Source organism: Podarcis cretensis (genome assembly GCF_951804945.1).
Source record: "Podarcis cretensis genome assembly, chromosome: 4".
NCBI classification, from domain to species: domain Eukaryota; kingdom Metazoa; phylum Chordata; class Lepidosauria; order Squamata; family Lacertidae; genus Podarcis; species Podarcis cretensis.
The window spans coordinates 33,456,475-33,471,080 of record NC_137173.1 but is presented as its reverse complement, the minus strand read 5'-3'; the positions used below and the strand labels follow the sequence as shown (position 1 = coordinate 33,471,080).

General features: G+C 41.6%; 1 protein-coding gene across 4 annotated transcripts in view; it reads left to right on the top strand.

The window, feature by feature from the left end:
- Positions 1–12,261, top strand: part of GRAMD1C (GRAM domain containing 1C) — a 58,836-nt gene extending 46,575 nt beyond the window's left edge. For all 4 annotated transcript variants that reach the window (XM_079973752.1, XM_079973751.1, XM_079973754.1 and 1 more), the window contains exons 11-18: positions 440–558; positions 1,489–1,631; positions 2,436–2,539; positions 3,929–4,105; positions 7,236–7,293; positions 8,741–8,851; positions 10,239–10,344; positions 11,679–12,261. In XM_079973752.1, the coding sequence (XP_079829878.1) occupies positions 440–558; positions 1,489–1,631; positions 2,436–2,539; positions 3,929–4,105; positions 7,236–7,293; positions 8,741–8,851; positions 10,239–10,344; positions 11,679–11,756 (896 nt within the window). In that variant the 3' untranslated portion in view covers positions 11,757–12,261. The remainder of the gene's footprint in view (positions 1–439; positions 559–1,488; positions 1,632–2,435; positions 2,540–3,928; positions 4,106–7,235; positions 7,294–8,740; positions 8,852–10,238; positions 10,345–11,678) is intronic.
- The last annotated feature ends 2,345 nt before the right edge of the window (positions 12,262–14,606 follow it).

The following is a 14,606-nucleotide window of genomic DNA, read 5'->3' as shown; positions in this document are numbered from 1 at the left end:
AAACCTACTTCTTTCATATTTCTGTGTTTCCCTACCCCCACTCCGCATAAGTGGCCACCACTGGGGAGAACAGAGAAATGTGCAACAAAATGATGTCAAGAAATAGAAAAGTCTTAGTATAAATTACAGAGGGTTGGGTTAGGGAGAGACCTTGACATAGGCTATCACTATTGACAGTAAATCCAAGCTCCTTATAATGTGAGTTAGAAGGATACATATTGCAATCAGTGACCAAAAACTCATTATTGTTTATCCGAAATGACTATATCTTGATGGCTGCATATTTTAACTCATTTTACATAGATGGAGATGCAAGGTGTGAGACAAGTTACCTATGATTCCTGGGTAGTTTTGTTTCCTCCAGTCACTTTCAACATTTAAGGATTATGATGATATGTGTAAATGGCTAGACGTGATTGATTACATATTTTGGGTCTAGATGCTGTAACAACCCCTTGGAACAGAGACATTGGAGGCAATCAGTTGAGGACCATGACTTACACTATTGGGCTCAACAATCCACTTGTTGGAAAATTCACAACTGCAACAGAAAAGCAGGTACAAAACTCTGTTGCGGGTTATTAGTTTATGCCAAGTATGGAAGTTGCCTAAAACACCAAGTTTATAAACGTGTTGGATCCTATAGCAATGGCCAAATGGGCAAAATACGTAAGAACAAGAGGAAAGCTTAATAATGGATCCATTTTATTGACAAGTGAGCATGTTTTATTGAATTTTGTAGATTCAAGTTAGTATTGCCGTATCTTTGTTTCAAAATGAAGTAAAGGGTAATAATGAAATACTTCAATAATCAAATTAAGAATACCAGTTTAATAGTTTATTTTGAAATAGATTATCATATATGTATATCTCAGCCTATATATTGACTGGGATTGTACGTAATACTAAGACAGACCATGTGTATGAATGAATGAGTGTGCAGGTACTCGCAGCAAAAATCATGGCCACATGAATTCTCCCCATTCCTGCTACTGCTGTGCATCCCAGGGCTAAACCATGGTTTGGCTTAGCATTAGATTTAAAACTGGGCTTATGGTTTGTCTTGCTTCAGACAAACCATGAGCTGTAGACAAGGTATGTTCTTGGCTTACTGCTCATGGTTTGTCTGGGAGAGACAAACATTTGTTCTGACATAAGGCTAAGCTACTTATTTGTACTTAACCATGGTTTGTCTTAGTCAGGCATAGGCAAACTCAGTCCTCCAGATGTTTTGGGACTACAACTCCCATCATCCCTAGCTAACAGGACCAGTGGTCAGGGATGATGGGAGTTGTAGTCCCAAAACATCTGAAGGGCTGAGTTTGCCTATGCCTGGTCTTAGTGTTGCATGCAAAGCAAGCCATTGTGTGATGACATTTTAAGCATGCTTTTGTTTCAGCTGTTTTATGTTTATTGCATGCATAAAAACATTGTTTCAGTTATTTTCGAACTATAATCTTAAAAAACCTTCTTTATTTTTTCTAATAGGTCCTGCATAAACGGAGCCACAAAGATCATTGCTATCGGATAGACACAGAGGTGGTAACACACGATGTACCTTACCACGATTACTTCTACACCGTGTATAGTTATTGCATTGTTCGCATGTCCAGCCAGAAGTGCAGACTACGGTGAGGCATTTTGCATTGTTCAATGGGGAAACTGGAGGCAGTCAAAAACGACTGCACTCAATATGGTAAAACTGGTTCTTCTGCACGAATTTCTTTTGCACAAATTCCCTTCCCTGTTTACTTTGGTAGTTGGAAAACGATCTGTTGACAGAATCAGGCGTTTACTTGTTTCTTTGCTTCTATTTTTGCCAGGGGATTGAACATACCTATAAACATGTGTTGTGAGCTTTCTCCAACTGCCTTTTCAGTAGAGTTCATCATCAAGTTACAGCTGGCAGTGTAATCTATAATAGCCTTTTAAAGCCAGTGTGTGTGTGCACTCGAAAGTGCAGTACAGTGGTACCTCAGGTTAAGAACTTAATTCATTCTGGAGGTTCGTTCTTAACCTGAAACTGTTCTTAACCTGTAGCACCACTTTAGCTAATAGGGCCTCCTGCTGCCGCCGCGCCACCGGAACACGATTTCTGTTCTCATCCTGAAGCAAAGTTCTTAACCCAAGGTACTATTTCTGGGTTAGCAGAGTCTGTAACCTGAAGCGTATGTAACCTGAGGTACCACTGTACTTTGTTCAGCATAGAGGTGTTAAGTGACCAAGTCTTCTATGCATTTCCTCCTTTTGGCTACCGGCATGGGTGAAGAAGGTGTTACCTAGTGACCATGCCTTTGCCTCAAGTACACAGCTTGCTGTTTTGAGTTGCAAAGACTGACAGAATTGCTCTCATAGTGGGTGAAAAAGCATGCCTCTGTCTTTAATGTTCCTTGTATTGCAGTCAGTTGCTAACCGTCTTATTCTTTTTGCTGCAGGATCTCCTCAGATGTGAAATACAGAAAGCAACCATGGGGGCTTGTCAAGAATATAATAGAGAAAAACACATGGGGTGGGATAGGAGAAAACTTTAAGCAACTTGGTAAGTGCCGTGTCTGCTCCTTGCTGATGATTCCAAATTGCATTCATAGCTGTGATATTTGATAGCACTGCATAGTTCTATGTGGTGGTGCGATTTGCAGGATTTTCACAAGAATTATGCTTAAGAACAGTCTTGGACCTTCCCAGCTTTTAGAAACAGTTTAAAGACTGTTTCTTAACTTTATTTATTACCTTTTGGTAGCCTTCCAGTAGATGTGTCTGCTCTTGAACACTGCTTATGCAAGCATGTCGAGGTGACCGATTGAGTACCATTGGATGATAAGGTCAAAAATGAAGCATCAAAACTCTGCATTAAGTTGTTCATTTGTCTTTCATAGTATATCTACATCATGTCATTAGAACACTGTTATTTCACTTTTAACCAACTGTTTGTGATAACCTGGAAGTTGGACAGTAGCAGAACCTTATTTAGGCTCTGATAAATTATTTCCCATGTACCGCAGTAAAGCATTACTTGTTGCAGGTAGACCAGCCTGCTCATTTTTATGTGTACAGTGGTACCTCTGGATGCAAACGGGATCCGTTCCGGAGCCCCATTCTTATCCTGAAGTGAACACAACCTGCGTGTGCGCAGGTCATGATTCACCGCTTCCGCGCATGTGCGTGACATCACTTTGAGTGTCTGCGCGTGCGCAAGCGGCAAAACCCAGAAGTATCGCGCTCCGTTACTTCCGGGTCGCTGCAGAGCATAACCTGAAAATGCTCAACCTGAAGCACATTTAACCCGAGGTACGCGGGTAGCGCTGTGAGTTAAACCACAGAGCCTAGGACTTGCCCATCAGAAGGTCGACAGTTCGAATCCCCGTGATGGGGTGAGCTCCCGTTGCTCTGTCCCTGCTCCTGCCAACCTAGCAGTTTGAAAGCACGTCGAAGTGCAAGTAGATAAATAGGTATCGCTCCGACGGGAAGGTAAATGGTGTTTCCGTGCACTGCTCTGGTTCACCAGAAGCGGCTTAGTCATGCTGGCCACATGACCCGGAAGCTGTACGCTGACTCCCTCGGCCAATAAAGCGAGATGAGCGCCACAACCCCAGAGCCGGCCACGACTGGACCTAATGGACCTTTACCTTTTTATGACTGTACTAATAAACTGCCTTGTGAATGCAGCCTTACTCACTGTTGGTTTCCCCACTCCCTTTTTAAATAAGGCCAGCACCTGATACTGTTTTACTGGTTTGTCTCTCCACGTGACTTCTTGAATGTAACATTTGGGTTTCCCAATGCATCATGTGTTTCCTCCCCCCTCGCCCCACTCCGATTAAATACCACCTTTCAAATATCCTGGAAAATGTCAATATAGAGTGTTGTGAATTTCTGAGTGAAAATAAAATGAAAACTGAGTAAGAAATAGGATGTTGTTCCATTACAGAATCGGAATTGCTAATGGAAGAATATGAAATAAACAAACCTGTAGAGGATCCAGTGAAACTTGGTGTTTTGAGGAGGAGGAGGTGGACTTTACAAAGGAATGTGGGAGAGATACTTCCTAAACGTTCTTCACAGTACTCTTCGGGGGAGACGGGTGCACCTTCCCGTGGTGATGGAGGTGGGTACTACAAGTAGGAGTATTTGTTTTGACCATTAACTTAAGCCAAAGGAATTTAAGGGATGTGCTCGCGTGAGAGCCACACGTTATATAGCACCTCTGCATAGCTCATTCAGTTTCATTGCCTCTCCAAATATGGCATCTCTGAGGTACATGCAGGCCGGTACAGTCAACACTAGGGTGGTGGTGTCGCAGCTTACACACAGCTCCTATGCAAAGTTGTGCCTTTTCCTGCAGGTACTGTCTCCAATGCTTCCAGGTTCAGTGCTATAGTGCTGAACTGTCGGTGTAGGAAGTGGCTGCACAGAGATGCCTTTGGAATTATTATTATTATTTGAAATAATTTTTATTTGGTTTTACAAATATAAAATTATAACAATACAAAATGCATATCCATATTCGGAAATTTCTCCGAATCTCTGTACTTCCCACCTTCCCCGCCGTGGGTCCTATTGTCTACCTTTTCAACTGCATATTATTCAGTAATCCATATTTTAAGTCGCTCCATTTTGTCCATAATATTTGCTACATCACAAGTGTTATTGCAGTCCTGCTAATGTTTTCATCTGCTTACAGTGGTCTCCCAGATAGGTTACAAATTTTCCCCATTCTTTATTAAAATTTTGGTCTTCTTGGTTCCTGAGCTTTCCAGTCAGTTTTGCCATTTTGGCATATTCCAAACAGCTTAATTTGCCATTATTCCCTAGTAGAGACTCTGTCTTCTTTCCATCTCTAGGCTAATAATATTCATGCCGCTGTTGCTGTATACATAAAAAGTCTTTTCTGGTCCTTTGGGATATTGATATCTACAATTCCTAATAGAAAAGCTTCTGGGGTTTTTTTTTATAAGTTATTTTAAACATTATTTTTCAGTTCATTTTATATCATTTCCCAGAATGCTTTTATTACCTTACACGCCCACCACATATGATAAAAGGTGCCGCCTTTTTCTTTTGGAAATTTCTTTAAGACTAGCTACTCGTTTTTACAAAGCATCCTATTGGTAAATACAGTGTATTTTATTTACTTTGCAAAGAATTTGGTTCACATTTCAGAACGTCTCAGATTCATTAGTCTTCAGCTACTTAATGTGTGCTTACAGCTGCCTTGTAGGATCTGTGCAAAATATGCAGATTTCAGGACAGGGGCGATTAGACCAGCTTTTTTTTTCTTTGCAGTTTGCACAACAGTGTATTTGAGATTTATCTTCCAAATGTCATTCACAAGACACTACTGGATGACTTTCATTATTTACGCCTATGTATGTGTTAGTGTTTTCCTTCCATCTTCTTACCATCTAAACCTTCTTCTGAAATCAGGCTTAGTTTCATTAAATTTTTGGGATATTGAAACTCGTCTTGTTGCACAATTGCCCTTTCAAAATTCCATATGCTAGTCAATTGCATATGATCATGTACTGGCTGATTTAGAAGATAAATGACTATTTTGAGGAACATATGGCACAGTTTAGTGTTCCAAGAAGGGTGAATGAACTAAACGAAGCAACTTTAAATGAGTCTAAACTGCTAATGCATAGCTTCATTCAAGGAAAGATAATACAGAGAAAAACAATACAGAGTGTTCTGCAGAAACCTTAAAACTGTTTGATCCCTTTCATTATTTTAGTAGTTTTAAGCCGCCTCCTAGATTTTTTAATCAGTCCACTCATCTGTGCTCCAGCTTTTCAGATGAGAGTGTTTGGGTCAATACATACACTGCAATTATAATGCACACTTGCATGCTGGATCACGAAATCTGAATTTTAAAAAAGGTTTTACTCAGTGTTATACTAAGTGATGTGGGGAGGGGGTGGCAATTCAGTTTCAGGGAAAATGTATACACTCTTAATTGCATCCCTTACCCTTAGTGGCTACAAAAAATATTGTACTCAAATATTTGTCAAGATAATAGCTATTTGTTTTAATGGCCATGGGGATGAAAGAAAATGAGCTCATGAAGTGTAGTGGAAACTGGTGATGCTACTTTCTGGGATCAAGAAAAACCTAAGTTGACAAGTGAAAGAGAGCATGCAGTGCTGATGTCATTCTGTAAGTCTAGTGTGTGCTTCATACCTCACCTTATCTTTAGGATGGCAATTAGATGATAAGTCCAACTGCTAATGTCATGGGTGTGTTCTGATCTAATGCCTAACCTAGTTTGTTACCCTGGTTTGTATACAAGCACCAGCCCTAGTTTGCCTGTTTGGACAAAAAAGGCAAATTATGGTTTGCTGCAAATAACAAAAAGGAGGAGGAGATATTGGTGTGCAAGTGAGGAGGAGTATGTTGACCAGCCAGAGACTTACCAGCACTAGTTGTAGAACACCAAAGTATAGAAATATCCTGTGTGGGTATCACATGATTTCCTGGTTCTGATTTGTGAAATCTTAATAAGTGTGTTGCCTATGGAATTTATCTTTGGTCATAAATTTCTTTCTGTAGCTGATGCATGATTTACTTTTCCTAGTCTCCACATGCATCAAGGATATATTGGAATACTGCTTGGGATGATTAGATGGTTTTTCTAAGTTAGTGTCCTAAAGTAGCTTCCCTTACTGCCACCTCTCTTAGCGAATTGTGCACTTGTGTGGTATCAGAACTGTGTGTACATCAGCTGTAACTTGTGGCAGAGGTTGCACAGGGGCCTCATTGTGTAACCATGACAGAGAAAAACCAGCTTACCGGGACGTAGGCTGGAATTGTGAGCAAAGGCAAGTAGAAGAATGGGCAGTGGACAGGTATGTGCACAAGGCGGAATCAATCTATATGTAGCAGCCATCATGGTAGAATTCTGAGATTAATGCAAGACTATTCTTACACTAAAAGTCTGCCTATTACATTGTAGTGGTGGATGTTTCAGGCCCTTTACGACTCTGGAGGAGCTTCCATTGCAACAAGAATATCTGCCTACCATACTTCTTGCTGTGCATGTCAAATAAACACACTCTACATTAAATTTGTATTTCGACTGCAAACATGAGCAGCATCTTTCAGTTCAGAGAAGAACCAGAACTGCTCCACCATTGAGAAGGGGTGGGGGAAAGTCTTCAGAAAAGATGCACATTCAGGTGAAGTTAAACTAGTTTAAGATGGATACAGTAGGCTTAATAGTTGCTTTTCTTGCCTTATAGGACCAAAAAGGAATGCTACAAATAAGACCATCACCATCATAGTGGTAATGAGCATCTTGTAAGTACTTTTTTGGCTTTTCATTTGACTTCATTTTTCTTATGGCAAAACATATTGGGGGAAACATTTTTCCCTGGTGGCATTTGAGTGAATTTCATGGAGGTTGATTTTGCAGAAAGGAGCTTTCCTAAGCCATTGTCAAATTAATCCCAAGTTGCTCACATTTTTAACATGCAGGATACTGACATATAGGTGCAAGTGATGAATTGGCTTCAGAGGAAACATATCCTGGTCACATACACATAATCCTTTGCTGGTTTGGCAGGTGGAGACAGGGAGTCATCCTGACTCCCAGAATCTTTCTGTAAGATTATAGGGCAGCCTTCCTCAACATGGTGCCCTCCAAATGTTTGGGGGAGGATTGCTTGGAGCTAGTCCAAAACCCATGGAAGACACTAGCTTGAGGAAAACTGGATCAATGAAAGTCAGGGACCCTCTCTGATCCTCATGTTTTCATCCCAGTGTGTCTGCATGCAACTCCAGCTCCCCACCCCCGCTAATGATTTTCACATATATTGTGACTGTATGTGCAGCAGGAATGGGGGAGAATTCAATTCAGTTCGCATTTAGAATGGAATCTCCCTAATCCACACCTTCTGAAACAATCTGAGAACTGAAACACAGCCATTCCTCAAAATTCAAACTTCTTCACATCTTCCAGTACACTTGTCCAGCTAAGTAACGGGTGCAAAAATGCAAATACAGGGGGGGAGGGGGTGAATTAAAATGCATATATTCATGAAAATAACATACAAAAATGCAGTGTGTTAAGGGAAAGTGCTCTGCAAAAATGTGAATATTAGCAAAAATGGTAAAAGGTAAAGGTAAAGGGACCCCTGACCATTAGGTCCAGTCATGGCCAACTCTGGGGTTGCCGTGCTCATCTCGCTTTATTGGCCGAGGGAGCCGGCGTACAGCTTCCGGCTCATGTGGCCAGCATGACTAAGCCGCTTATGGCGAACCAGAGCAGCGCACGGAAACCCCGTTCATCTTCCCACCGGTAGAGGTTAAGATGAGAGCTTGTGGACTAGCCTCGATCTCCCTGGTCTAATGTAGTTTGAACAATGCCAACGCTCTCTCATGCTAGCTCTCTTTTCAATACACATTTTAAAATGAGAATATTATAATTTATTTTGCCCAGTGAAAAGTCTTAGCCATCTTGCCAAGGTTGTCATGAAGATGATCTTTCCTCTCTAATCTTACATGCTTTACCCTACTGGGGTAGTCTCTGTAGCAGGGGTGGGGAATTTGTGGTGTTGTACTACAGCTTCCATTGGTCCTGACCATTGGGCATAGTGGCTAGGGCTGATGGGATCTGGAGTCCAGCAGCCATCTGGAGGGCCACAGTTTCCCCATCCTTGCTGTTTAGCCTCTTAACTACTGTGATGCTATAAACATGAAACAGAAAAGTTGATAAAAACAGCCTGGTTTCTTTCTTTCTTTGCAGCTTGCTCCTACTGGTTTTGCTAAATGTGACATTGTTCCTCAAACTGTCCAAGATTGAACATGCAGCTCAGTCGTTTTACCGTGTTCAGCTTCAGGAAGAAGGATCTGTAAAGTGAGTGGATTTCTCCCCACCCCACCCTCATGTTCAACTATGCCTCATTTGTCAAATATAAGATACCAAAACAAAGCAAAACAAAAAAAGTTTTGCTGACTTCACAATACAGAGCTGGTGTAGTTTAGAGCAAGGGTCGGCAAACTTTTTCAGCAGGGGGCCGGTCCACTGTCCCTCAGACCTTGTGCGGGGCCAGACTATATTTTCTTTTGGGGGGGGGGATGAGCAAATTCCCACAAATAACCCAGAGATGCATTTTAAATAAAAGGACACATTCTACTCAGGTAAGCCACCCCCCCCCACGACTCTCCCCTCCCTTCTCCACAGCACTGGACGAGCCCCAGTGGCTGCTTACCTGTGTCTTGCAAGCAGCAGGGGCTAGCAGTGGTGGGATGGTGCGAAAGGGCTCCAGAGAGGGGCTGGCAGCAACAAAGCCTGAATTGAGCCTGCTTACAATGGTGGCCGCTCGAGAGCTAACGCTACTGCTGCTGGCACCAACAAAGCCCAGCCACCTTGCTCTCTGCTCTAGGCAGGGCAGGGAGAAGCCAGGAGAAGGGAGGGAGGAGGCGCCGCCAAACACACGCACTGGCACAGCCTGAACGATCAGATCCACGCGGCGATTCATGGACCATCTGTGGGCCAGATCCAGAAGGCAACTGGGCCGGCTCCGGCTCCCGGGCCTTAGTTTGTCTACCCAGAGGCTAAGAGGGCCAAGAAGCACCAACTTCAAATCTCACTTTAGACACCAGTGCATTAGGTGGCTTTTGGGGAAGCTGCTCAGCCTGTGTTTTATGGGGAATGGGGAATATTTTTGAGTCCAAAGGCTGCATTCTCTTATGGGGAACAGAGGCAAAAGTGGGTGAAGCAACAAATACAATTCATTCATTTGTACAGTAGGTAAATTCAGAGGTGTCTATAAACACTGTCCAGGCAATTAAGACATTATTACAATTCAGTTCAAGGACACAGTCCAGCCATGCAAGAGCATCTGAGGAGGGCAGGGGCGTAGCGTGGGAGTGGGGGCTGTTGGGGTAATTACCCTGGGTGCATTGGGGGGATCACTGCTCACACTGCCCTCTCTGAGCCAGCCCTGCAGTGTTTTGCAAGGCTGGGATCTGATCGGAAAACATGTACATAGATCATGGTAGTAATGTGTTAATTAGGCGAAAGCAAAGTAAAGAATGCGACTACATTCTTTAAGGCAGTGTTTCCCAACCTTGGGCCTCCAGCTGTTTTTGAACTACAATTCCCATCATCCCTGACCACTGGTCTTGCTAGCTAGGGATGATGGGAGTTGTAGTCCAAAAACAGCTGGAGGCCCAAGGTTGGGAAACACTGCTTTAAGGACTGTAAGGCAGCGACTTATCCCTGCATTTTCTCTTCTCAGTTTAGCCTTTAATGTGGCATCAAGAGAAAAAACTCACCAGCAGGACAAAGATCAAGTCCAGCATGTCAAAGGAGTGCTGAGGGACTCCATAGCATTGCTTGAACAGGTGGGTGTTGCTGTTTCTATTATCTGGTCCCTGTACATGTGAAAACGAAACGTGGGATGTGTGAAAAGGTTACTGCTTTGCTAATAAAAGAATTAATAAATCACTTCCGTATTTGGATGCTATGGCCTTAGGCTTTCAGGTATTAACTAGTGAGAATGGGGTACAAAAAACTGATTGAGATTGCTTGAGAAAGAGAATATTAATATTCAAGAGCTTGAGATAATTCCAGGGCTGCTATGAATATTTAAGAACTAAGGAAGCTTTGAAGTTTAAGATTTGCCACAATGTATGTTTGTGGCATGTGTGCTAATGAAATGGAACAATAGTAAAGGTGACCAAGAGACAGTACTCCTTATTAAAAAGAACTTTCTTTGCATCCCAGTAAAACTTACAAAGGAAACATGTCTTTAAAAACTATATTATTTAAAGAATTGCAAGTTCTACTGAATGAAGCTCAACAACCTCATACACATATTTCAGATTTGGTAAGATGTAGATTAGAGAATGGGCTTAATTCTTTTATGTATGAAAGCAGATACAGTATGAGAAAACCCATGTCACTCTGTTGCCCATAGGTACTTCAGAGTAGATTCTGCTGCTGCTGCTGCAATCATAGAATCTTAGAGTTAGAAGAGACCAACTCTAGTCCAACCCCTTGCAATGCAGGAATCTCAGCTAAAGCATCCATGACAGATGGCCAATCAATAGACAATTTTGAAAAATGATTATGCTTGTTGTTACATGTTACATACAACTAAGGGTTCTCAGGTTTCCACTAGGACATCTCTAGGTGGGTTGTCCTCTAGTTCATTTCTGGCATTCAATTTAAGTAGATCTCTTATGACTTGTGCCTAGTTGTTTGGGTTCCCATCCCTTAAAATACAGTTGCAGTTCATCTGTAGTAAGCACTCTGTTAGTACATAACTAGTAGTGTGGGGCAGGGTTGGCAACACAAAGGAGCATTTTTGGGCAGCCTCCCAAGTGCAGCTGATGCTATTTACACTGCTGCCCTGACGCCCATTTTCCAGAGCCCAGTGAGCACTGGGTCCTTGCCATTTTAGTTGCCCACAATCATCCAAAGTTGACATTACCACTCAGTCACATCGTAAGCAATTACAATGGCAGCTGTCTGGCACTCATTTTCGGTACCCAAATACCTACCTGGAAATAAATATGAAGAGAATAGACCACGTAATCCCATGGGGACACCAACAAGGGAAGGCAGCCCATAGTGAGGGTCCCCTCAAACCTGGAGCTGGTTCTGCTGAAAAGTAATTAGATCTCTTTTTAGAAACAATTCACTGCCTAATTCTTGTCGGATTTTATTTCTGTAGCTGAAGAATTCCCTTTCTATGCTCCAAAGTAGCTTTGATCACCTAAACAAGACCGACAGCAGGAAGCCTGAAAGCTGATGTCACCAAAGGAGAATGAAGATATTTTGTATTGAATGTGAAGCTGCTTATTTTTCTCACATTTCTGCTCACAACCACTTGCACACCGTAGAAATATATCTATAAAATGTGTTCGTTTTTAAAGCCATTAGCCTGTGAATTCTCCTGATCCACTTGACATCTTCTTGTGAGCAGTTTCCTGAACTGTGAATACCTGGTGTGAATGAGTAAGAACATTGTGTGGTCTGGTAATTATGTGATATGCAAATTGTAGGGGGAGAATTCAGCAAGCAATGTGATCTGTAAAAAAAGTAAAAAGTAAAAGTAAATTGGACTCACATCTGATGAGAAAATCATTAACATTATGAAGGATGCAGCATAGATTATCTTGTGGAGCTTGTAACACCCAGAAGTTCTCCATATGGTCTTTTTCCATATTCATGCAACAATTATTCAAAAGTAAGCAATTTTAAAGGTCTGTACATATGTTCTAGAAAACTATTTATAAATCTGAATTTTGAACGTACTGATTGTTTTGGTTGTGTGGGTCTTCTGCTGTACGAGTCGAAGCAATTCTACCTCTTTCTACCACTGTCATTTCACCTCTCAGGATTTCTCAGGAATTGTCCTTATATGTCAGAGAATTATATTCAAAAAATGGCCAGTCCCTGAATATTTTTAAATGGCAACCAGTGCATTAATCTGACTGGCATGTTGAGTCCATTGAGACTTTTTCTGATTTTAACATTTTACAGTCTTCAGGCCTGGGAATCCACTTGTATTTTGGTTGTGTTATATCTATTTTGTAGCACAGACTAAGACCTTAACTGTGTGACACGAGACGGGAATCACCTTTATCTGCTAAAGTTAAGAACAAGCTTGTAAGCCATTGAGGAACAATAGGCTTTCTAAAGTATACTTTAGAGTAGAACGAAGTAGAATGGTAGTGGCCCAAATAAGATTGTGCCTCAATCTGGCTGTGCTGGATATGTCTGTCTATTAAATGAAACTGACCATGTTTGTGACTTCTATTTTGGATTTTTTAATTTCCACTTGACGTTCATCAAAAGTGCCTTTATACCTGTTTGTATAGGAAACCAGCTTTAGCAGATGGACCTACCCAGGCTTAAAAAAAAAGCAAGAAGGAAGTACTGTTTATGTACAGTGCAGACAGAAATGTGTTGGAGCAATTTGTGTCAAACTACTACATGTTTTTGTAGTATGTGTATCTTTTTAAAAGCATAGGCATTGAAGTTATAAATTACTAGTCAGATTAGAGATAAATGAAGGCCGTTTCTGTGATGTCTCTTTAAATCTGATGTCTTGTGTGCTTTTTGTACTTGAAAGGAACACCACACTGATAACTTTATATGGTAAGAAAATGAAGTTGAAGATTCTGTATATAATACCCGGAGAATTATGTTAACCTTTCTGTGAATAAATATGAGAGGATTCATTAAAGTTGCCAGAAGGTTTGCTGTACATAAGTAGAGGCTGCAGAATGAGGCCAGTGGCTCATCTCTTCCAGCATCCTGTTCTCACAGTGGCCAAACAGATGCCCACGGGAAGCTGAAAACCAGACCCTGAGTGCAACAGCACACTGGCCACTTGTGATTTCCAGCAACTAGTATTCAGAGACATACTGCCTCTCACAGTAGAAGCAGAGTATAGCCATTGTGGCTAGTAGGTCTTGATAACCTTACCCTTCATGAATTTGTCTAATCTATTTTTCAAGCCATCCAAGTTGGTGGGAGCAAATTCCATAGTTTAACTATGCACTGTGTAAAGAACTACTTTTTTTAACTGTCCTGAACAGGCCTGGCTCACCTATGAAGTAGGGTGAAGCAGCTGCCTCAGGTGGTAGAAGCCCCTGAAGCAATGCCCCTATGGGTGCCTCACCCACTCTGCAGAGCAGTGCTGATTGCCAGTGAGATTTTGCTGAAATTTCATGAGATTTCATGGAGCACAAGAGATCTTGCCATAGATATTCTGCTGGAAGCCGCCCAGAGTGGCTGGGGAAACCCAGCCAGATGGGTATAAATAATAAATTATTATTATTATTAAATTGGCATTGATTCCAGCATGGCTTCTCTGTTAGTGGTGGGTGGTGCAGTGGTGATGCTGGCATGGTGGGAGGCATGGAAGAGTGGGCCGGCACTTCCCGTTTTACCTCAGGCGGCAAAACAGGATACTGATACATTTAAGGATTTTTTGGTTGGGTTTTTTTATGTTTTTAGCAATGTGCTCAAATTCTTCTTTAGCATCTCTTATTGGATGGTAGAATTTCTTTCACCAAAGTTTGTGTTGCTTTTCCTTCTCATTTGGAAAACTTCAATTTTCTAAACGAAGCCTTCTTGCCTGTAATAGCTTCTTGATTTTATGTAACTTCCTGAAGGTGGGAGCTTGGAGATGCGATGCACAACAGCCGCCTGTCATTGGATTAGCATAGCTATTATGGCTATGATTCTAAACATGGTTACTATCAAGCACTGAATTCAGTGGGACTTAACTTCCGAGTAAACACAGAATTTCACTGCATATCTAAAAAGGAAACAAAAACTCACTGAATAAAATAAAAAAAAAGCAAGCTATTAAATGACTCTCAGGCCAACCACCTTTTTATGTTTTGGGGTAGAGACCAAGCTAAACTGAAAACCAGGGCAGTTGACAAACTAGAATGAAATCAAATGAGCTGTTAAAGGCAAGCAAAAAGAATTGGGGTAGGGGGTGGGGAATGGGAAGTACGAAGGTAAAAGAAAAGCAAGTGCTTCCCATGGAATACCAGTACTGTATAATTGTACAGAGAATATATTGGGATGCTTTAGGAAACCTGGTTCTTGCTTGAAACAGTCATATAAATGAAGCTTCCGT